Below are 23,163 nucleotides of genomic sequence, written 5' to 3' on the forward strand. Positions count from 1 at the left end.
ACAGGACACCTGACCCAAAGTAGCCAAAGAGGTATTCCATACCATAGCACGTCATGCCCTGGGGATGTAGAACTGAGAGTTCCGGGAAGGGCTGGATCACTCCGGGGTGGGGGCGAGGTACCAGTTGGTGAGCGGTTGTATTCTCTTCCTTGTTATTTCCTTTGTCATTATCTATTAGTGGTAGCAGTAGTGATTTGTGTTATACCTTAGTTACTGGACTGTTCTTATCTCAACCCGTGGGAGTTGCATTCTTTTGATTCTCCTCCCCGTCCCTCCAGAAGCGGAGGGAAGAAAGGTGGGGGGGAAGTGGACTTCGTGGTTCTGATTTACGGCCTGGGCTTAAACCACGACAGGCAGGAAGCCATTCAGTTATGTTCACTCACCAGTTTTGGACTTAGAGCTACCATGCACTTTGTATCAAACCTATTTCACAAACTCAAGTAAGTGTCTGTAGCAGGGCTTTCTTGATCAGACAGATGTCTTGAAATCAACAACCTCTATTTGTTTAGCAAGTCTAGCAAAAAAATTTAAAGGCTTTATAAAATGCCCTCTACATGAAAGTATGCAGGAATATCAGTTTTATTTAAAGAATTGTTATCTTGTCGTGGCAGGCTCCACATGCATGTCCTTTTCTGGCGTATTTTGGAGGTATTTTGTATGAAGGCATTACAGAAAGCTCATTTGTCTTACATGACAAGTCTTTTTAAAGCTTCTTTTGAAGTATTTCTACTGCTAAGACAACCACTTCGTAAATGATGCAAATGTGCATAATTAAGTGTAAATCAGGACAGGAAAAATATTTCTTCTAATGTTATAAACAAGCTTGAGTGTTTGTGAAAGAACTCTCTCTGAGGCTGATTGCTTCCTGCTCCTCCCTCTATTCTCTGGTTTATGAAGTTAAATGCAGCTGCAGCAAAATATCTGAATAGATAAATAACTGCAAATTGTCAATAGATTATTTAAAAAGCAGCTGTAAGTCCAGCAATAGTATAAGGATTTTTTTTTAATAGTAATTAATTTTTTTTTAGTATACAATCTCCGTAATTGAAACTTCTCTCATGTAAATTTTAAAGATTAAATACAAATAACATTTCTTAAAATACGTATAAAAAGAAAAAGAATTATTCTGCTTGCAAAGTTAAGTAAGAAAAAAAAAAAGTTTTAATTCTGTTTCACTAATGTGTGTGTGTGTATGTGTAGGAATCACAATATGATTTCTTTGTATATAGACTTTTAAAAGAATTTTTCATTTGTATACAGGTTAATGTGTAGTTAATGAGGTAAAGGTGAATGAAACAAAAGTTCTATGATTTATTTTCTCAATTAGAATAGTTAGAATCATAGAATAGTTAGGGTTGGAAAGGACCTTAAGATCATCTAGTTCCAACCCCCCTGCCATGGGCAGGGACACCCCACACTAAACCATGCCACCCAAGGCTCTGTCCAACCTGGTCTTGAACACCACCAGCGATGAAGCATTCACAATTTCCTTGGGCAACCCATTCCAGTGCCTCACCACCCTCACAGTAAAGAATTTCTTTCTTCTATCCAATCTAAACTTCCCCTGTTTAAGTTTGAACCCGTTACCCCTTCTCCTGTCACTACAGTCCCTGATGAATAGTCCATCCCTAGCATTCTTATAGGCCCCCTTCAGATACTGGAAGGCTGCTAGGAGGTCTCCACGCAGCCTTCTCTTCTCCAGGCTGAACAGCCCAACTTTCTCACCCTATTTTCATACGGGAGGTGCTCCAGTCCCCTGATCATCCTTGTGGCCCTCCTCTGGACTTGTTCCAACAGTTCCATGTCCTTTTTATATTGAGGACACCAGAACTGCAAACAATACTCCAAGTGAGGTCTCATGAGAGCAGAGTAGAGGGGCAGGATCACCTCCTTCGACCTGCTGGTCACGCTCCTCTTGATGCAGCCCAGGATCCAGTTGGCTTTATGGCCTGCGAGCGCACACTGTAGCCAGCTCATGTTCATTTTCTCATCGACCAACACCGCCAAGTCCTTCTCTGCAGGGCTGCTCTGAATCTCTTCTCTGCTCAACCTGTAGCTGTGCCTGGGATTGCTTCAACCCAGGTGGAGGACCTTACACTTGGCATGGTTAAACTTCATAAATGTCGAATGCTTTGCACAAGTCCAGGTAGATGATGTCAACTGCTCTGTCCCTGTCTATATAAACTATTATAGCATAACTTTTAGTATATAATTATTTATATATATATGTTTATATATAATTATTTTTATATATTATATATTATATATTATAATAAATATATAAATATATATTATATATAATATATATTTAATTATAAATTATAAAATATTATATATTATATATTTATATATATGCTGGCTCTTAATTTACGCCACTGTGCTTTAAAGCAAATACAGCTTTTCAATGAACCATTATATCCTACATGTGGTGAATTGTCTTGCACATATTTGGTTTTGTTTGCCAGTTCTTAGCAAATAAAACCCTTGTTGCATAGTAAGACTAAAACAAATTTTTGTGGTAGTGGGGATGGAAAACACTTTTCGAGTAGCTGTTTTGAGAGAGGGATAAAGGGATTCTACCTTTAGTTGTCTGACCTAAACTTAAGAGCATTGATAAAGAAAAATTGCAGTACTAGATTGAACTCATTTGCATATGAAATGATGTAAGGATATCTATTGTAGTTTAAGCATTTCAATCAAAGAATGAGAGTGGTTTGGTCTGGAAAGGACCTTGAAGATCATATAGTTTCACCACCCCTGCCATGGGCAGGGACATGTTCCACTAGACCAGGTTGCTCAAAGCCACCTCCAGCCTGGCCTTGAACACTTCCAGGGCTGGAGCAGCCACAACTTCTCTGGACAATCCGTTCAAATGGCCATTACCAAACTTAAAAAAATTAGTGTCATATTGTTACATATGTCACACACACTAGGGATGGAAAGTATTTCCTATCTCCTTTTTTTTTTTTTTTTTTTTTTTTTTGGTAGTTTTTGTAGTTCTTGTAGTAGTTTTTACTGTAGTTCTTGGTGTTTCAACTGTTAAATCTGCCCCTGTGGGGGAGTACCTGCTGGCTATAGGGAGCTGTCAATGCTGGGAGCAGTTCTTAGAAACTGAGCTGTGCATTGATATGTGCAGTCATCTTTTCTCTATTGTTCTTACAGTGATCCATAATGCATAGGAGATAAGCTGGTTATTTATGCGGCATTTTGCATATTACACTTCTGAAGATATGTGCTGGGTACACTATACCCAATATAGTAAAATTCTCATACAGCTGAAGGAGTGTAGCAGAGTCTTTGTGTTGTGTCTGTGTTGTGACTGTTGCATGAGATGTTTGATCTAGCAAGTCTTGTAATCTTTCTAGTATTGGTTCACTTTACATATGTAAGTTCTCTCTTACATACCCATTTTAATAGCTAGCAGGGTTACAAAATAAACATGTATTCAGCTTTTCTCTATCAAACTTCTCAAGTTGTTGGAAAGAGTTGTAAAAGAGGTTTGTTTTTTTCTTTTTGAGCTATTTCAGTCTTTAAATGCTTATTACTTTCTGCTATAGGAAGAGATAGTTGTTTCTCCAAAACAGTAAAGAGCCACTGTTAGTAATGTGAAATCATGTATTTCACACATACTTTGAAGTGTAAGGAACTTCTCAGACTATGAAAAAAATATCCTTTTCAGTCTAATTTTAAATAATGTGGTTTTATTCCACAAGAACATATTTTGAAGATGTAACTTGATGAAGTATTTTATGTGGGTGACTTGATATACTAAAAATAGAAGGGTGTCTAAATAAAATCAGGAGTTTTTTACTCAATCTTTGTTTATGACACACCTCGAGCTTTAGTTACTAAAACTCTTTAATGGCATTCACCATGTTAATTTTGAGAATTCTATGTTATTAAATCTAATCATTATCAGATTTGAAGTATCTATATCAATCAATGTACTGTGGAGATCTCTCTAAGAAAACTTCCCCTCATCCCGTACTTTCCTCCTGCTAAGCACAAATACAGTATACTCCACGGGGCTCAGTACACATCTCGCTTACCAGGAGTTCATGCTGTGTGTTGCAGACCCTCCTGGAACTCCAAACAGTGTAAGTGTTGTGTACTTGCTTCTCATTATCTAAGCCCTGTGATGATTCTGTTAGAGATGGTTATATGTCTCATGTCCTAGTTTAGGACAAAATTATATTTTTCTTTCATGTCATTTTACTCACTGCCACATATGTGAAAGTGAAGCATGATGCACTATTTTCTGCAGTTCTGGAAAGCTTTAAAATGATTCATAACTTCTTTATATAGCTGGTTTTGCTGCAAATTTTAGCAGCATGCAGGTTTTATAGGCCAGAATCCTTTCTGGAGGTTTCAGTGGCCTTCAGGATGAAAACAGAATTGAAGGACTCCAACAGTGATTTCAGTGCAGAAGTTTTGTTTTCAATTCCATTACCTTTGTAATGGCTACCTATACCTTCTTTGTCTGGAGAACATACTGCTCTAGTGTGTTGATCCTTGGAAAGAAAAAGCAAGAGGCAAGAAATGCCTCCTTGGAAGTGCACTGTGAAATCAATTTGTCCTCTCAAATGCACAGTCAAAAAGAGGAATTAGTATAAAATATGTTATCCTTTAAATTCTAAACCCCAGTTCTTTGGGGATGTGATTGCAGAGACAAAAGTAGAACCAAATCGTTGGAATCTGGACTCCTGGAATTTTGAGCTGCTCAATGACAAAGATGTTAAGTAGAATTCTTATTTGTGGCTTTTTTTTTTTTTTATTTTTTTTTTTTCCCTGGGGTATCTCAATTTTTAATTCACACTTCACTATGATCTCAGAGCCCATTTTGTTTATTCTAGATATGCTGTGACAGCTTTTTAGAAAGGCTTTCTTAACTTACATAACTTTGTTTTTTCCCTCTTTGCTCATGATTATGCATTTTAAACCACTGCTCCCATCTTTATTCACTTGGGAGAGTGGTTGGAGAGAAACACAACACAGGGATTTACCAGAAGCCTTGTCTGTAGCTGTGCTGATAACCCTGCTACTTGTAGACATAATTTTTCCACAGTGGTGGAAAAAATGGCAGGCCACTGCTTACTTCAGGGGCTGATACTGGCAGCTGATAAACTATCATCTTATTACTATCAAGATCAGGTCCTAAATTATTTTCAGTAATTCTTCTGAAATAGTAATACTAATCAGATGGTTCAAGAAGTACCTACAATTTCTTTGGGAAAGTGACCACAGTGATGTTTTTGTCCTTTAGGTGGCGGCATATGACTTCACTCTTCCAGTTAATACTCCTCTGGCTGAGTTCCCATTGGCACCGACAACCCGTGGATCTGTAACTTCCATGACATCTATGCAGCACCTTCTTGGCCCTTCACCACAGATGGTGACTGTGGCTGTTCCACTCTGCAGAGTTAAAGCAGTTGGTAGGTAAAGTAGGGGCTTATGCACATGGTGGATACTTACATTTGTAGTGCTGTTTTTGCTTGTAGTCTGATTGCAGAGGATTACTAGTTAAGAAAAATTTCATTGGTAATTGCATAATATGTAAATTTTCTGGATACCTGCAAAATTTTCAAATTTTTATTTGTATTTTTAACTGTGTAAACCTGAACTTTCTTTACATAATTATGATGTGCTGGAAAAAAAGAATAAATTAATAGAACTGTTTGCCTAATGAGCAATAAAAAATAGTTTACTAAAACTCAAGTTTTGTTTCTATTGATTCATTAGTATTTCTTGACCTTAATCATGCAGGCCTTAGCGTTCATCTGAAAAATGTGGAAAGGTAGTATGTAATTCATACTCATTTTTTTCTTTATCCTGTCAAAACTAGGAGCTCTAGCTATATTTAAAACTCCTTGAAAATGCCTCTCACTGGCAGTGATCCAATTTGAGAGAGCAGGTAGTAGTGTAGTTCATTTGCTTCGGTTTGCTTTTGTATGCAGATCTGCACCCTTCTTCTGGCCTGTCAGTTTTTTAATGGCCAAAGTTACAGGCCATTTGCCTGCAGCAAGAAATTGATATTTTAAATGACTCTTCTCTGCTTCTCTTGAAAATAATCCGTGGTTCTCTTTAGTCTCCTGTCTGATCCTTATAGTCATGTAGACCTACACTTTGTGAATTCTTGAATCCACTAGCTTTCCTCATTCCAGTTTTTAATGTATAGTCACTGTTCATTTGACTTAAGTTCAGAGTGTCTTCCTGGAATGATGTTTGTGTAATACTTGAGCATCTTGGGAGCACTGAAGCAGGCTTGGCCAATTAAATGTATAATGTAGGGTAAAAGCAACTCCAATTTTTTAGATTTTTATTTGTGGCTTATTTTTTTCTTTGCCTTTCTCTGTAGGGCTTTAAATTAAATCTTTCTTTTGAGATCTTTTAAAATATCAGAGAAATCTGGGAGACCTTCTTTAGATTCTGTGATGGAAGTAAATCAATATTAAATACTTCTAAATATCTTTAGTTTAAGAACATGTAGAATAAAGATAAATGTACATGAGACTATTAGAAAGCCTCTAAAAAGATTAGAAAAAATTAGAAAGTCTCTAAAAAGGTCATGAATCAAAGTGACAAATTACTAGTACAGAAGTTATGTAACCTGAAGAAAAAGAAAATGTTTATTTCCTTTTTCCCTTTCTTTGTGGAATAATGAATAAATTAAATAAATAGGTCTTGCTAATAGATTATAATCTTATGTAAATGTTATTACAAATTTGTGCTTCTGCCACATAGAATTTCTTCGAAGTACCATTGCTATTACTCGTAGGCCAACAACAAGTAATCATAATATTAAAGTGATTATATAATATTTTTAATTCTTTGAAATAGTTGGAAAAAAAAATGTGGCTTGTATTTAAATTTAAATATTTCAACTACATTCTTACTGGGAATTTTAGTGGACTGGGAAAAGGGAGAGAAGTCTAAGAAATGTCTTAACCACTCGGTATGTCACATGATCATACAGATGCAGGTAACTAGCCAATTTTTTTGTACTGTTAAAGAGAACTTGATAATTTTATTACATTTATGAAACTTAAAATTTATATCTGTTACTGATTCATTATTACAGATTATCACTTTAAAAACTAAAAGTGGGCTAAAATGCATCTTGCAAATTCTAAGTTTTGGGTTGACAAATAAACCTAATTCTTTAGTGCTTTATGGCACTTTCCATTAAGTATTTTATTTTCTTCCCTGTGAATGTTTTTGTGGTTGACTGGAATTCAGACTGCACAGAACAGTGCAGTAGCTACTTAAATCAATAGATTATATCTGATATTTGTACTAGGGATTTTTCTGAGAAAAGAATCACAATAATCTCAGAGTGGTCAACTGAGACTTTTAACTTCAGTGTAGTCAGTGTGTTTTCAATTTATCATGGATCTTTCTTTTTTTATTTTATTCTTAAAAAACAAAGTTTGTAGACAGTTTCAGCACCTGGGAAGGAAAGAGTGTCTCTTAAATACTTGTAAGACTTTTCCCTTGGAAACTGCTTATCAGTATGTAAGAAAGCACTGAAACAGTAAAAAAGCCCAAAGCAAAATAGAAAACTCAAGTGGAAAAGTACAAGCCCTACCTCAGCCAGACTTAAAGGATGAGGATGTATTATAAATCTAATTGACCCCATGTGAGCTGTTTCTTTTTTTTTTTTTTCTCATGGGGTAGATAATTTCCTGCCTAGTCTTTCAGTCATGCCATGTTTTCCTTGTGCAGGCAGTTTCTGTGAGAGGTGAGGAATTTGTGAGTGAACAAGACTTAGTTGCATATTGGTAGAAGCATTCCAGCAGATTAGGTTCCTACTTCAAAACAGTATTAGTTTATATGACTGTGCTTTAGGAAATATGGATAGTATTATTGTTTACATATTGTGAGATATGTGATGAGGAAATTCTTTGGGCTTTCTAGGAGAAAAGAATTGAGCAACACCCTTCATCACAAAGTCTCAAACAAAATTGCAGATTTTAATAAAAGGATACTTTAGACTTGCTAGGTTCATTTCCAGCATTCAATCAAGATGCAGAATGAGGCTATGGGAAAATATACCTTTGTTTTTCTAAATCATCACTTTTAAGCTTCATACTTTGTGACACTTTCTTTGTTGCAGCTATATGAAATTAAGAAAAATGCAATTTTTTGCAAAATGTTTCAAGTATTTTCTGATTATTATTGTCACAAATGCATTCATTTGCAGTAGAAAGATCATGTAGGTCTCTGTTTATAGCATCTTTCTATGAAGAAAAGATGCTGTAAGTCTGGTAGATGTAAAATTTAAATAATGATAATGTGACTAAAGAATCATAATAGGACAGAAAGTAAAATCACAGTAATTTTTTATATAGCATGGGAACAACAGAAAGAAAATACAGCTTTAAAACAAGGAGAGAAATATTTCTGCAGAAACAATGATTTTATGAAGGGACTTTAAGGAAATATTTGTAAAAATAATGCTGTATAAACAAATTATTTTTTTTCCAACAGCACTTAACTCACCATTGGAGTTCTCCACAAAGGAACTTCAATTTTCACAACATTCAAGTGGCTTATATTTCAATATTGCGGAGGAAAGTCTGAATTCTCAGGTATGTAATCACAAGTATTGTTATACTTATTTTTGGCTATAGCTTTTAATTAGAAATGACAGAGAAAAGAATACAGATTTGGATCTCAAAATTCAGTCATGTTTCAAATACATGGTTAAAATATATGAGTTTTCCCATTCTTATTTTGTTCAGTTTTATTTTATGTTTTTCTTTTGATCATTAGAAATTTTTCCAAAATTGAAAACTGGTCTTTCCTGACTTTCTGATATATGGGAAAGTGTGGGCACTATGAAACACTGACCATGAATTGTGTAAGAAATAGCTTCCTCGCAAAGATTTTTTGCCTGCACTAGTAAACTAGGCAGTGACATTGCAGGAATGCAATTGGGGTGCCATGATGGCCCATACAGTTAAATTGCTGTCCCAGTGTGTTGCATGGTACAGCTTTAGGATAGTTGAATAGGATAATTAAATTGAATAGGCTAATTGGCCAGCACCATTCTGGTTTGGAAAATACAGAATTTGGCTGTATGAATGCAAACCATAATAGACCATAATTTGTTGTTTCTAATTCCCAAAGTCTTTGTTTAGAAATTGTAAAAAATTATTGTGGGCAAGGATGAAAACACTTGAAACTTTTTCAAGTATCTTCAGAAAGCAATGCTAATACAAAGTCAAGGTCTTTTCCTAGCTATGGATCTGTTAGGAGATGAAAGAGTAGCTCTGAGATAAAGGAAAGGAAATTTTTTTTGTTTCCACTCTCATCAAATTAAGATGAAATAATGGTTTGTGAAAAAACTATTCTGAACTTCTTGCTTTTTCCACATACCCACCTGTAAATCTGGATGTCATGAGCCATGCATTTAGTGCTTGCTCTGCTTTGTCAGGAAAACCTCTTAATTTCTGTTTGGCTGAGCACTCCCACCATAATCCTTTTGTCTAGTTACCTTGTATAAATAAGTTTTTTATTCTGGAGAGTTACCTTGTATAAATGAGGTTTCTATTCTGGAGAGAAAGCATTGCTCTTTATGAATTTGGAGAGTGACTGGAAAGCATCTAGTCTGAGCTGATAGGCATACTCATCAACTTACATTTGTAATAAACTGAGCTTCATTGCTTTCTAGTGCTTTATTGCTTTTGCTCTGATCTGATTGCAAAAAGAATGCTTAGGATAGAGCAATATGAAAAGTGTCATGGTGTTTACTGCTTTCTTTTATCACGTCTTCCTTTCTCTTCAAATATTTACAGAAGCTTGACCTGAAGAATATCTCAAAGCAGCAGTTGACATGGAAAATAAATCGTGACAATGCAGGCAAAAACACAGAAGATGATGTTTTTAAATTTAGTCTGCAGACTGGATTTCTTGATCCTGGACAAAAAATCAGTATTGCTGTAGTCTTCTGCCCTTGTAAGTAATTTTCTGAATTTTTCACAGATTTGTTTAAATGGCTTTTTATGGTGAATCATAACTAGCACTTGTTTCAATTAACTTCCAGTTGAAATGTCTAAATAATGAACTGAAATGCCAAGAGAAAGGTTTGTTGTGGTTCAGAGAAAATAAGACAGCTGCAGAATGAAAACAAGGCATGGAATCACTTGATAGCATTATTTGAAAAGTCTGGTTTGCACATATAAAGCATCAAGTTTTGCACATATCAAATATCAAAGGCTGGGATATCTGAATTGTTTTCATTACTGGTCTTTCATGTGCATTTAGGTTGACTTAGATAATAAAGCTTTCCAAGAGTACTTGGAATGTGTGCAGGCTTTTTTTCAAAATAGCCATAATTTAGATAAAAATGAAAATTTTTTGCCTCAGTAAGATGCAAAATCACATAGCCATGGCATTTTCTGAGCCGTCTGCTTGGACAACAGACCATAAATAAAAAACATAAGATAGATTTCTAACAAAACTTCAAAGCATGCAGGATGATAGTAATCAACCACATACACCAGAGAGGAATGACAGAACATGATTATTAGGATTCCACCTTCTTGCCAATCAAGTGTTCACGATAGAGAGTAAAGTAACACTGTATTTGACTTGATTATGTCCACTAGCATATCCTACTAATGCCTACAGAACTCAGTCATTTTGACAGCTTTAACTGGCTTACTTTTGAGACCCCAGCGTTCTCAAGGGGAAGAGAAGTTCTTTTATCAGTTGGATCTGATCCCAAGTCAGCAAGTGAGCATCCCTGTCCTAAAGAAAGATGTTGCTGCTATTCTTTATGGTAGGATTGAAATCTGTAACTTCAGTTAAGCACTGGAAACAATTCCATATAATTCTAAATAATGGAAAAAAAAAAATAAAAAGGTATAAGAGCCCTGGCATGATTCTGTATTATAAATTGAGAAGACTGTATTAAATATTGTCCTGCAAACATATCGATATGCAAGAACAGTATTTAATTGCATGCATTGCTTGGAGTCTCTTGCTGTACTTCAAAACATTTTTCCATTGTGTTTTATGCCTCATTGGTAGTTTTGTTTTCAACTTAAGAATCACATCAACTTGTGATTTTGCTTCATGAAGTGAAAAAGTAATTAATATATAATGATTTTTTTCAGAATTATTTAAAAGGTCATTTATTTTAAATTCTCTTATTCTTTGTTTGAGTAGCAAATTGTGACTCTTCTAAAATAATATACCTCTGTGCATATAATACCTGGAAAGATTTTGACCTAATCATTATCTGTAATTGTAGTTTTTACACTTCTGAGCTGTCCATGAGGTATCCATTTAGAAATATGTTTTAAAATTACTCTATTATATATTGCTACAAATTAAACTGCTAGAAGAAAGTTAAAAGACATTTACTATTGGAAGGCCGAGCAAAAATATTTACATGTTTCTGGCTTTGATGCATCACTTTGTCTCCTTTTCCCCTATATTACTCCAAAGTAAATTGCAAACCCCGTTTTTTTTGGCTCTGAAACATTTGTTTGTGAAATAGACATGAAGATGTGTTCAAAGCAATAAGGATTTTTTACTACATGGGTTTTATTTTGTACTTCATGTAATCCTTGGTTTTGGAACCAAATGATGTGATCTCATCTCCATTTCGTCTATGCAAATGCTCAATCAATTTTTAATGATAACTGGCATAGCTTATAAAAATAAAATACACAGAGATGAACATATTTTGTTAAAGGATTTGTTTTGGGAGCAAGATGAAATAAAAAATCCAAGGATACTAGGTGAATTGAATGAAGATATTGTTCCAGGGTGTGAGAAAATGTTGAAATATAAAAATCAGGAAGACTAAAATAGTGGGAGCAGGTTTACAAGAAGATCAGACAAAATGCAGAGAGATATCGTAGGAGAAAAATCTGGAAGTTATCTCTTTTTCAGATTTCCATTTTTACAAAGTTTTAGAAATTTGGACTTGGAATCACAGTTCACTTAGGAAACGTGTAAGGATCTAGTCAAAGCACATCTGGAGAGTGTGTCTAGACAGAAGAAAGGCTTTGCATTACCTTTTGAATTTTGAGAAACTGTTAAGATACAACTCAAAGGAAAAAGATAAAGAAGTCAAGAAACAGAAACATGTTGTGGCCTCAGGTCTTTGGAGTAAGAATGTAGAGGAAAGAAGAATGGAAATACAGCAGGTTGAAAAGTAGAAAAAAAACCCCGAACAAACTCTTAACCTTCTGTTATTCCTTGAGATGCAAGAAAAAAAACCACCAGGTAGTTTACTTTTAAACTTTTAAATTTCATTCAAATATTTTTTTTCTCCTTTCATAAATTTCTACTTTGCTTGCAATAGGGTATTTTTTTTTTTTTTCCTGCAGTATTTCAGATAATAAAGCCTACAAAGTAAGTGTTGTAACTTTGAGAAGGTATTTTAGTAGATATTTTTACAGCGTGTGCCTATAATTAGAGTAATTGTGGATCATACTGAAATAACCATTTGTGAAAAATACATATCAACATTTTTGTCTGCTTTGGATTTCAGAAACATATTCTAATAGGAGACATAATAGCTGTATTTTGCATTGATTAGGTTAATATATATAGCTTTGAAAAGAAAATTGCTCCCAGCAATACTAGACTTGGATAATAAAAAAAAACTAATTTGTGTTGGCAGATACCTGGTGGTCTTTAGGGCCTTGATGAGCACAGGGTCTGATTTGCTCCTTCTTCTAAGTACCACTCTGGCATTTGAGAGAGGAAATTAAAAAAACCATATTCTAATACTGTTTTGTGCAGCAGCTGGAGAGGCATCATGTGATAATGAATAGTTAAAATAATCATCCATATGATGGCTGTGTTCTGTTTAGGTATTAACGTAATGACAATGCATTAAAATTGCCTGCATGTTGCAAAGACTGAGAAGCAGAGAACAGCATATGAATAAAAGCCAATATTTTGAATTACTGAATAAATTGCATGTTTAAATGCAGATTTGTATATTCAAAAATATGATTGACAAAATAAATTCAAATGACAATTATTCATATTTTTTCTGTGTTCCCATTTCTTTTATTTACAGAAAATCATAAATAAATGTAAATATTAATTGCCCTTGATTTGATGTTCTAAGTACTTTCCCCAAATTTATAGCGTACTTGTGCTATACAATTACTCTTGTAAGAGAACATTAGATACATCATAACCCACACAGGAGACCTAGTTAATGAATATGATGCGCTAATTACCTCCATAGGTTTGTACTGCAAGGTTGTAGAATGTGGGGGTGAACAAACCTTAAAATGAACTTTGAGTGTGCATTACAGTGCAACATTTATAATAGAGTGCTAAATACTATAGTAAGGTACAGTATTAAATTAAATGCAAGAGTTTATATAATCTGTGGTAATACAATGCTACCCATTAAAAATAAGTACACTAAATTTAATAGAGATGTGCAAGAACTGAAGGTATATTAATATGAATATCTTCTGCTGTACTATAGTATAATGAATTAAGAGCATATGAGAAATTTCACTATATCTTATTGTGCTATGAAAAAAAATTACCTGCAGCATAGTAACTTACAATAAATCTGTGCTCTGGCATCCTGTGGGGAAAAATATCCAGAAATGCACCTGTGAGTTACCAGGAGTTCAGTGACCCTGGAAGATGCGATGATTATGTGATGGGTACAGATGACCATCATGACCTCCATCTCCTAAGGTTTCTTTCTACAGCAGTAAGATATTAAATAACTACACCGTTTAACAGTTTCTGTGGAGAAATTATGAATTTATTTTTGATCAGGTTGTTGTTTTTTTTTTTTTCTTCATTTTTTTGTAGATCTTGCTTGTTTTAACTACTGGTGACTTTTCTGCTTTGAATTCTGTATTTCAGTGTGTGCAAATTCTTCATTGACAACCATTTATACTGAAGGTCTATATATGCAATAAGGCTTGAATTGTTGGAAAGGCAAAGGCACTAAAACTAAACTGGAAGTGTTTATTTGGGAGACAAGTGGACAAATGCAGGAACTGAATAATAATCTAATACAAACTTAAGAGGTTGAGAAGAGCAGATGGTGATATCACTTTCTTCCCACGCACTGTCAGAATATCAAACCCCATGCTATTATATAGTTAAAATTTCCAGAGGAATTGAGAATCTGGAGAGCCTTAAAGAGATGGATGTTCAAACTAGCTTTTTCTCTCTCTTTAAAGTGGACTGAAGCAGGTGGAGTGAAAAGTATGGGAACTTGAAATATTTCTCCTCCAAAAGTGTTTGAGTAGTATTGACAGGAGAACTTCCATATGTTCTGATAAGTACATTATATAACTGATTTTGGCAGAAATGTGATCTGTTTATGTTTCTATTAACAAGGAGTCTGCATAAGGTATAGTTCCAGAATATCATACTAGGGAGTCAGACATTCTGAACTGGATGCCTAACTTGCACTAACTTTCTAGGGCAAGTTAGACTGAAAATGAAGCAGCTAATGATCACATACACTTGTACTTCGAGAAATTGTGTTTCTTTATTCATTTTTTTTTTTCTAAGGTAAGGCAATGAATGCTTATTTCCCCTCATAAATGTATCTAGAAAATACAAAGGAGAAATTTCCCATATAATTCCACAGATTTTGTTAGCCCTTGGCAAATTTAGATTGGCAGATTTGTAAATACTATCAAATCTCCCTAAGGAAAATTTTCACATCTGCTGGACTGCTTGTTGTTTGCCCTATAGAAATTAATGGTGGCATACAAAAATATCAGCAGCCCAAGCTTTGACAGTAGTCAAGAAAGGTGTGATTAATAGAATAAACTCATAACTTCAGCTGTTAGTTCAGGACATAATTATTAATTTCAAAGTAATATATTTAACATAAATTATCCTGAAAACATTGATCCTAGACGTTACAAAGTAATAGAAAAAGTTAGTGAAATTATTCACTTTTTTGTCTATGTGTCTGCTTAAAAAAACGACAATATCTCAACATCCTGGTGTTATTGACATAAGCAATACATTATTGGCTTACATATTATGCAGAATTTTGGTGTTAGTAAATGTGTGGAGCTGAACAAAGAAGCACTGTCTGTTCTGCCTTCTGAGTGATTCATGGATTTTACTGCAAATGCATGTGATCATATAGTTACTGGAATTTTTAGAATAATTATTTACAGCATGGATTAAAAGTTTATCTGAGGAAAGCTTAACAGTATTCTTTCCTGAATTTTGAAAGATAACTTTGGAAATATGTTAAATAAAAATATTTTAATATGTGAGTTAGTGAAAATTACATATTCTTTGGTACTGACATACGCCGTCCTGGTTTTCTTCCTTCATGGTGTTCCATCCCTATGGCATTTCTTGGTTATGGCCTTTCACTTTACCATATATCATATATATGTATGAAGATAGGACACCATAAGTATGGTTAGTTAAAGCACACTTGTAGGACAGTAGACTTGTCTAGCTTGTACATGGGAGTAAATTCTATACATCTTTTCTTAACAAGCATGTCAGTTTTCATACCTCTCCATGACTTTTTCTGATGCCCTCTCAACTTTCCCTCATAAAAGGGCTGTGTGCCAGAAAACAGATGTGTTCTTGCTGTATCGAAACCTATATCCTGGTTTTAGCTGCAACCAGGACAGCCTACAAGCACAAGCTTCTCAGCCTTCTCAGCAGTATTGTCTCCTAAATTTGATTTCCCTGTAACAGGGAATTAGCCAGATGTTGTAAACACTGCAACAAGTTCCCATTTAATGTTTTTCACTTTGACAACTTTCTGTTTTCTGGTCTGAAACAAAGGGATCTGCAGGCCATATTCTGATAAGACATCTGTGAAGCTCCTCTTTTGTTATCTCCATGAGGAAATTTGCTCTCATAAGCAGGGAGTAAGGCAAAATATTTTGAAGACACCAGGTTTTCTTCTTTATATATGTAAATAATGGCAGCTCTTTCTCAGGCTATGAAAATAACTATCAGAAGAGCTCATAATGTTTATTTTGTTTGCAGTGACACATGTGCTCATACAGACAAATAAAATACAAAATTATTTGTTTTGTTATCTCTTTCCTCCTTAATTATTCAGTGAGGGTGTTTTCATACTTACTAATCTGATGACAGAAGGGAATCAAACAGAAAGGTGTTTTTCTCAAAATGAAAAGATTAAATTTTTGGGTTGTCCTGCAACATATCATGCAGACTTATTTCTAAGTACAAGAAGTGTTCATTAGTTTGTCCTTAAAAATGTGTATTTTGCTAGCTGTTCAGCAGGTGGGAATGAATGACAATTTAGCAAATGATGCTGAATGATTTGAAACACCATTTTGGTAGTGTAACAATTGTGGAAGAAATCATCTTGCTTCCTGTATCAATGAAAGAAAATGTGCTGTTTCCATCCTAGAGAAAAATGCCTTACAGCAGATAGCAAGATAGCACAAGGGGCAGAACACAATGACATGGGAGATGCTATTAGTGGAGGGTAGGACCTGTCCTGCTGGCTTGTGTGAGGCTGACTTGCAACAGTACAGGGTTTATGGTTATCTGTTAAAATGTAGCGATTGTCGTCTTAAAAGGCACCAACTTTTTCTTGCCTTGAAAGTCAGATGCTTCTGATATTTATTCCTTTATAAAATTAGCATTCTCTGTATTCATTAGTGTAACTTATGACTGCAATTCTTAAAATTCATTACATTGATGTTATATAAAAAGAATATTAATACAATAAATTAAGAACTCAGACTTTGAAAAATTTCTGTCAAATTAAACAAAATACAGATTTCTGATTTGCTACAGGCAAGGGTTATAAGCTTTCTTAATAAATAATTCTTCTAATACAATTGTATCAGAATACAGTATTTACTGTATGTTAAGCTACGTTTTGAGGAAGAAAGCAATACCAATGACTTTTTAAGAAACCAATCAACCCCCCTTTCCCCCCAAGCCTCTCCAAACTCTTTTTATTGCGTATGTTTGTGGTTATATATATATGTATTTTTTTTTTACAGCTTGTCCTGGGACATATGTATCTGAAATGTCGCTTTGTCTAGATGATAATCCATCACATTACAAAATAACATTGTGTGGCACTGTGAAGTCACCAAAAATATACTTTGATCCACCCTTTTTAATGCTGATGCCAGTTCCTCTGGATGTAAAAACTGAAACAGCCATCAGTATCATTCCACAAGATTATATAAGGTAAAAAAATCTCAAAATAAATTTATTAAAGAAATCTTGAATAATTCTTGGTCTTTGTTCTCTTCTAAAAAGTTAATTAATCTGTTAGTGAAGGTTAGTATTGGTTTCCTGCTCAGTAGAGGAGTCTGCCTATTTAAGAGAAAATTCATGTAACTAATATTGCTGTACATTCAACTCATGTTCTGTCCCCAAAATATTCTTGCTTCATGAAGTGACCATCTTCTGAGAGATTTGCTCTGTCATATGCTTTTAAAATTACTTTGAATAGCACAAAACTGAAAAAGAGAGTTCTACCATGATTTTTTGTTAAATTTAGCTGACACTAATATCATAGTTTTATTTGTTTTTTCGCATTGTGATCTGATAAAATCTTTCTATTGTTTTAGTTTCTCTACGCCATAGGTTATAAAGCACTGCTTTGAAATCTAGATGTTATTTGGGCAATTGATGGGATTGTGGTTCCTTTTTTGTATTGTTTTGCTTTTCTTTTCCTAAGCAAGATTTTACTACCAAAGATGAGAGCACAAATGTTTTGATCCTGTCACTTAATATAATAAACAATCCATATATTTTAAATTTTTCTTTGGATCATTCACTTTATCTTTACTTGAATTGAAAAGAGAACCTTTTTGTGATCTTCGTATTATATAGCATAACTCAGCACCACACCTATTCTGATATGATAGAAATCTTAGTATTTTAATCTTTTGACACACTCTTGTGTACATGTTTGTTGGATAAGATACAACTTTTCTATTTGCAATTACTAAATAGCAATAATATTAATTTGTTATGCTTACATAGGTATCATTTTAATACCTGAAGAATTGCAGCAAATCTCCTTAAGTTGCTGTACATTAATGAAATTAAATTTGCTTTAAAATTATTATTGTCGTATTTTGTTTGAGTTGTAATATCAAGTTATTTCTCTAATGTCAGTAAATCAGTACTGAACTGAAAGGATTTCATGTGGGTCTGGACTGACTGCCCTTCTGATGTTAGAACTGAAACTTAAAGTTACACAACTGGGGAGAGCATCTCAAGAATCTTCATGAATTTCCCCTTAATATTTCTATTTCAAAACTTGCCCTAACTGTTCTGCAATAATGCAGTTTAATAAATATCAGTGAAATTTTTAAGTTTAGGAAATCTAAGGTAAGGAAGTAATATTTATGCTCTTAGTAGAAATTGCTCTTCATGTAGATGTTGAACTATTGTGGGTCAGTATGAAACACTCAGACACATGTGGAAAACAAGCTAGCATATAAATGCTAAAGGAATATTAATCCTTTAGTTTAACTTGATTTATAGCTCAAAACTCAAGTTATTATTCTGTATGTAACTGTGAAAAAGTTTCATAAATGTGTGAATCTGTGAATTTAACTTTATTACTGTCATTCTGTGAGCCCAAACATAACTACTGTTTGTTTTTAACTCAGGCAATCACGAATTCAAGTTGAACTTCCAGAGGTTGAACTCGAAGATGGTGAAAGGATTTACCCTTTTTCTGTACAGTTCTCAGGACAAGATACTGTTCTTTCTTCAGATGGCACAAATAAGGAACTAATTTGTCATATCAGCTTCATATCATCTAGGCCAGTGTCATTTTCAGGCAATATCTGCTTCATTGATGAAGAAGAAAACAGGTAATGTGTGCAATTGAAATTCATTTTGGGCATGGTCTAAACTGACAAAATTGGATATAAGACACAGGACTCATACTGGTTGGGAAAAGGCGTACAAGGGTCATTCTGGAAAAAAAAAAAGAAACAGAACTGTCTTTTTTTTTCCCCCAACTGAATTACAATTCAAAACCACAAAGTTCAGCTTTGGTCTCTAAGATAAGATCCATCTAAGTGGCCATCTTAAGTTCTTGTATACCATTTATATCTACTGCTAATTCTGATGTTTATTTCGGCCTTCTCAGATTGCTTTGGAGAGACATGGTCTTCATTCAGCAAATCCAACGTTTTCCATTATAAAATATTTTGCTTTTTGAAAAATACCCTGTTAAAATCTTCCAGTACATTCCATGCTGGCTGTCAAGATTGTCTGATTTTGGATTGAGCCAAACTGTGAAATTTTATTTCATTGAGACTTTCTCCTATGTTTCATTTTTTAAATCAATGTTTGTGACTGGTTTTGAGTTCCCTGGCATCTGGAAGAGCTAGTGGTTCTCATCACCTGTTTGCAAATCTTTACAAAGTTGCAGGAGCTTGGTCTTGCAAAGGATTAGTCCATTAGTCCAACAAAAGCTTTAGTTGTCCCTCTGGTACCAAAGAATTCAAGAGGAGACATCTCTGAGTAACTTAGCAAGTACTGTCTCAAAGTAAGAGTTTCTGGTTATTTTAAAGACTTATCTGTACAATGTGGAACTGCCCAAGAGTACATGTTTATTGATTGATTGATTGAGGATATTTGCAATTTATTCATGTGATCTATTATTTATACATGTGGTTTATTCGTTCCTGAGCAGAGGCTCAGAGTAAAAGGAAGGAGACTTCTCAAAGGGGAGTTATACTGGGAATCAGAATTTCATTTTGCGAGGAACCAGCAAAGGGCATGTTCCAGTCTTATTTTGAAGGGACATTCCTCCTTCCTTCTCTCAGTATGTGCCATTCTTCAATCTTTTGCTCTCCATGTTATGTCTTTTTTTCCCTGTGCACTCTACTGCTACCTTTTTATTTTATTTTTCTTTTTTTGTGTGTGTATATGTATACATACATATGTATATGCATTTCTTTGATGTTTTTGTTTATTTTTTTAAATGTCATTTTTAACTCATCTTCTGTTGTTATATCTGAATACTTAACTTTCCTTTCTGTGGATTTATGTTCTCTGTTTTTAAGCTTTGAAGAGCAGGACAGCCTGTTATAAGTTTGTATCCTCAGCTGAATCATTTCCTGATCGCTAGTTCTTTCTGCAATGTCTGTCATACCATTACACTTTGTGTGTATTCCAAGACAGGAATTGAGAACTATTAAGTGATTACTGTAATAATACTTCTGTCTTTTTTTTTTATTTATTTTTCATTTTTCTTTTTTTCTTTTTTTTTTTTTTGAATTTGTAAGGGGCAGGGCAGTATCTTTAACTAGCTCTATAGGGAAACAGTTGGTTCATGAATGAAAAGGAGGCCAGCTCCTGATCTGAGTGAAGGCGTTCTTTGGAGTATAAGATAAAAAAGAATCATTTTAACAGCCAGGTAATGGAAACTGCATGGATGGATATTGCTCATCTTTTTTTAATGTGTAATGCTAGGAATCGATAAAAGTACACTAGGAATATATTTCGGCTTCAGACCACACTTTGCTGTATGAGAAGTATACCCGGAAGGGCTAGATCACTTCTGGGTGGGGGCGAGGTGTCGGTCGGAAAGCTGTTGTATTCTCTTCCCTTGTTATTTCTTTTATCATTATTATTATTGGTGGTAGCAGTAGTGATTTGTGTTTATACCTTAGTTACTGGACTGTTCTTATCTCAACCCATGAGAGTTACATTCTTTCAATTCTCCTCCCTCTTGGAGCAGGGGGGAAGAAAGGTGTGGGGGGAGTGGACTGCATGGCTGACTTGACGACAAGGTTTAAGCCACGACAAGTATCAGAAGTGGGAATTATGAAAGAGAAGGCATAAGGGACAGATGTGGTTTCCATTGCTAGTTGTTTATTTGTGTATTTTATATATTTCCTCAGATGCAATCCTGCACACTCAGTCAGAAAGCATTTGAAGTTTTCAAAAGTACTGAAATTTTTTTTTAATATAAGCATCTGAAAAATAGGAATTTACACAGTCCGATTCCTGTTAGACCTGATTTCCTTAAGGACAGAAAACCTAGGGTTTGATAGCAATTTATATGCAGTGTTCATACCAAAATTCATTTCTTTAAAACACTGTTTAGTGATGAAGACATACACAAATGTGAAATTCATACATCTTATTTTGATTTTATAGTAGTAGGCTGCTTTTTAAGTAACAATGTTAAAAAGCAATGCAGAAGGTAGGAGGCTTGCCAGGCTGGTCAAGGTTTCTTTAAACTAGATGTGTTGGGGGAGGGGAGCATTGTTTCATCCCAACACACCCAGTCAGTTGCCAGCACCTATAATAAATGCTCGGAGTGATGCAGAGATATTCCAGCCGCTCCAGCCAATGAGCCGGCTTCATTTGGAGCTCGGCTCAGATGCCTCTATACAAACACCCTTAGCATGGGGAACAAACAACAGGAATTAGAGATGTGTGCACGACTACGGGAGTATGATATAGTAGGCATCACAGAAACATGGTGGGATGGCTGCTACGACTGGAGTGTTGGAATGGAAGGTTACAGGCTCTTTGGAAAAGACAGGCCTGGCAGGCGGAGAGAGGGAGTTGCTATTTATGTTAGGATAGGCTGGAGAGTATGGAACTCTGTCTGGGGACGGGTGAGCAGTCGACAGAGAGCTTGTGGGTCAGGGTTAAAGGGAGAACAGCTATGGGGGACATTATTGTGGGGATCTGTTACAGACCGCCTGATCAAGAGGAATCTGTGGATGAAGCACTCTACAGACAGATAGGAACAGCCTCACGCTCACAGGCCCTTGTTCTCATGGGGGCTTCAACCACCCTGACATCTGTTGGAGTGAAGGTACGTCCCGGCACAAGCAATCCAGGAGGTTCCTCGATTGTGTGGAAGAAAACTTCCTTCTGCAAGTAATAGAGGAGCCGACAAGGAGAGGTGCCCTGCTTGACCTTGTGCTCACCAAGAGGGAAGGGCTTGTTGGAAATGTGACGCTTCAGGGGCAGCCTTGGTTGCAGCGACCACGAGATGGTCAAATTTGAGATCCTCGGGACAGTGAGAAGAGTGTGCAGCAAGCTCACTGCCCTGGACTTCAAGAGAGCAGACTTTGCCCTCTTCAGGAACCTGCTCAGTAAGGTTCCATGGGGTACAGCCCTAGAGGGCAGGGGGCCCAAGACTGTTGGTTGTTCTTCAAGGATCACCTGCTACAAGCTCAGGAGTGTTGCATCCCAAGTAGAAGGAAATGCAGCAGGAGGGCCAGGAGACCTCCTTGAATGGATAAGGAGCTGCTCAGGGAAATTCAAAGGAGAAAAGAGGCTTATAGAAGGTGGAAACAGGGACAGGCGGCCTGGGAAGAATACAGGGATGCTGTCCGGGAAGCTAGGGACCAGGTTATGAAAGCTAAGGTTCAGTTAGAATTCAACTTCGCTAGGGATGTTAAGGATAACAGGAAGGGATTCTATAGGTACGTAGCAAATCAAAGACAGAGTAGGGACAACATAGGCCCCCTCCAGAAGATATCGGGAGAACTGGCTACCCAGGATTTGGAGAAGGCTGAGGTTCTTAATGACTTCTTTGCCTCGGTCTTCACTGGCAAAGGCTCCGACTGCACCACCCAAGTCTTGGAAGGCGGACGCAGGGACTGTAAGAATGAAGACCTTAGGCCCGCTGTAGGAGAGGATCTGGTTCAAGACCATCTTAAAAACCTAAATGTACACAAGTCCATGGGACCTGACGAAATCCATCTCCTGGAAGGCATGCTAAGGCACATGGAAAACAAGGAGGTGGTTGGTGACAGGCAGCATGGCTTCACTAAGGGGAAATCCTGCCTGACCAATTTGGTGGCCTTCTATGATGGGGCTACGAAACTGACGGACAGGGGTAGAGCAGTTGACATCATCTACCTGGATTTGTGCAAAGCGTTCGACACTGTCCCACATGACATCCTTGTCTCTAAATTGGAGAGACATCAATTTGATAGGTGGAGCAGTGAGTGGATAAAGAACTGGCTGGATGGCTGCACTCAAAGAGTTGTGGTCAATGGCTCAATATCCGTCTGGAGATCGGTAACGAGTGGTGTCCCTCAGGGATCGGTGTTGGGACCGGTCTTGTTCAACATCTTTGTCGGTGACATGGACAGTGGGATTGAGTGCGCCCTCAGCAAGTTTGCCGATGACACCAAGCTGTGTGGTTCGGTTGATACACTGGAGGGAAGGAATGCC

At 35.8% G+C, this 23,163-nt stretch overlaps 1 protein-coding gene across 1 annotated transcript in view; it reads left to right on the top strand.

The window, feature by feature from the left end:
- CFAP47 (cilia and flagella associated protein 47) overlaps positions 1-23,163 on the top strand; it is a gene marked incomplete at both ends in the record, with an annotated part of 327,280 nt that overhangs the window by 36,275 nt on the left and 267,842 nt on the right. Inside the window, 5 exons of the mRNA XM_080613518.1 lie at positions 5,264-5,432; positions 8,488-8,588; positions 9,798-9,957; positions 16,980-17,172; positions 18,612-18,818. Of these exons, the coding sequence (XP_080469644.1) occupies positions 5,264-5,432; positions 8,488-8,588; positions 9,798-9,957; positions 16,980-17,172; positions 18,612-18,818 (830 nt within the window). The remainder of the gene's footprint in view (positions 1-5,263; positions 5,433-8,487; positions 8,589-9,797; positions 9,958-16,979; positions 17,173-18,611; positions 18,819-23,163) is intronic.

This window comes from Psittacula echo (assembly GCF_963264785.1).
Source record: "Psittacula echo genome assembly, chromosome: 3".
In the NCBI taxonomy this organism is placed as follows: domain Eukaryota; kingdom Metazoa; phylum Chordata; class Aves; order Psittaciformes; family Psittacidae; genus Psittacula; species Psittacula echo.